The sequence below is a fragment of the Schistosoma mansoni genome, chromosome 4 (genome assembly GCF_000237925.1).
Source record: "Schistosoma mansoni strain Puerto Rico chromosome 4, complete genome".
Lineage (NCBI taxonomy): Eukaryota > Metazoa > Platyhelminthes > Trematoda > Strigeidida > Schistosomatidae > Schistosoma > Schistosoma mansoni.
The window spans coordinates 4,405,999-4,407,900 of record NC_031498.1 but is presented as its reverse complement, the minus strand read 5'-3'; the positions used below and the strand labels follow the sequence as shown (position 1 = coordinate 4,407,900).

The following is a 1,902-nucleotide window of genomic DNA, read 5'->3' as shown; positions in this document are numbered from 1 at the left end:
ACTCCAGATCCACATACTGTCCAAATCAGTGACTAAACTTTTGCTTCAATGCAATGTCCTTTCATCAGTAGTTTATATGAGTAATCGATCTTGACGTTTCTGCTACATTCTAATTAGTGGAGTCAACACACACATAGATTACTGGAAATATTTCTCGATAATTGTCAAATTGAGATTGGCAAATGATCAGTAGTTGACAGAAAACGAAGGTGTGAATGAAATCTGTCTTCAAATTTAATGTTTCATCGATTTGTTGTTCGAGCGATTAACGCATCGGAATGCGTAAATATTCTGACCAGATCAAAACCAATCGGACATGAGACACACACGGTAAAACAAGCATGAAAACCTGTGACCAAATAGAGATAGCAGACACAAGTAAACAGACATAACGAAGCAGACACAACCGAAATTCCACATCACACACCAACAAGGATTACCTGACTGTCCACTAATCACCAACTACCTAACAACACAGTCAACCAATAGTAATTGAGTGCATGCAATATACGGTTGGTGGCAGAAAATTCTCAACGTGTCACCTGTCTGTCTCACACTCTCATTCAAAATCTTACTTTTGTTCATTTCACAACCACATGACAGATTGTTCGATCATGATCAATACACCTCGAAAGTCAGCTTGTACATCAAAACTTCCTCCTCCAACATCACAAACACCAACACCACCACCACCAACAACAAGACAGTCGAACATGAACATGGTCACACGATACACAACTGAGGAGGCGAATGAGTTAGCCAAACTGGTATTGAGATATCGGGATATTTGGAAAGACAAGAAACATTCATCCTCACTTGTTCAGAAACATTTGTGGATGCAATTCTCACAGTATCTACACTCGAAGGGATGGCCGAGAAGGAACTGGACTCAGCTGCGTCGAAAGGGCCAGAGTTTGCTGAGGAAATTCAATGACATGACAACCAATCAGTTGGAGGTATCGAAAAGCAATCCCAATTCCATTGAAAATCCCTCGAACCACACTCCACTCTCCAGTTCCAATGCAAATGCACACGTGAACGGACACATTGGTTCGGTAGGTTTGCCTTACCCGATGACGTGCTAATTGTTTCGATTGAATTCAGGTGACCGAGAACCAGTCGAGTGTGCATCGACCCAACTTGCCTACACTGACCCCGTCACCAGTGGTAAGCATCACCTCCAAACTTGCCACACCATCACTCAGTCCTCCTACAAACCACGTGCAACCGAATCCCCCAAACACAACTGGTCCCAAAATCCTCAACGCATTCTCAACAGCTCACATGTCTCAACAACTGGCCATTCCACATGATGTTGCAGTGCTTCAGCCAACCACTACCACCAACAACATGGTTGGTGAGGTGGCGATTAACCGAGTTGCCTTACTGACACCTGTGTCATGTATCTCGTTCGGAGTGGTGAGAGCCCATACTGCATCCGTATCTCCTGTTCGAGAAGTGAATATGTCGAAGCCACCATCGGACCAACCGAGTCGCAATCCTGTGACTGCAACAATTGATTTATCAGTGTCGAGTGAGGACGAGGAGAGCTGTCTAGAGTTGAGTGGAACGAGAGATCAGGCGAACACGAATCACGTGAATGGTGTCGGTGAAACGTCGGAGGATTGTATCACGTAAGTAGGAGACCTCTTCTGAACTGACACTTTTCACCTTATGTTATTCCTGTTGTTTGTTGTTTGACTCTGACCACTGGCATCACATATTGCTAACTGACTGACTGCTCCACACTGCTTGTTATGTGAACATGAGAATGTGCACTTATTTTTATGACTATAATTGTTACGTTACTACTAAGGTGCGATCCACACAAGCAGTGATTGAGCGAGCTAAACAACAAGATAGATATAAACAAAATAATATATTTGTAATATCGGAATGAGT

General features: G+C 43.3%; 1 protein-coding gene across 1 annotated transcript; it reads left to right on the top strand.

The window, feature by feature from the left end:
• Positions 1 to 614: 614 nt before the first annotated feature.
• Smp_109340 (hypothetical protein) lies at positions 615 to 1,638 on the top strand (the record flags this gene model as incomplete). The annotated part of the gene is made up of 2 exons (XM_018796587.1): positions 615 to 1,055; positions 1,105 to 1,638. The coding sequence occupies 2 exons, from the start codon at positions 615 to 617 to the stop codon at positions 1,636 to 1,638; spliced, it is 975 nt and encodes a 324-aa protein (XP_018651714.1).
• Positions 1,639 to 1,902: the final 264 nt, after the last annotated feature.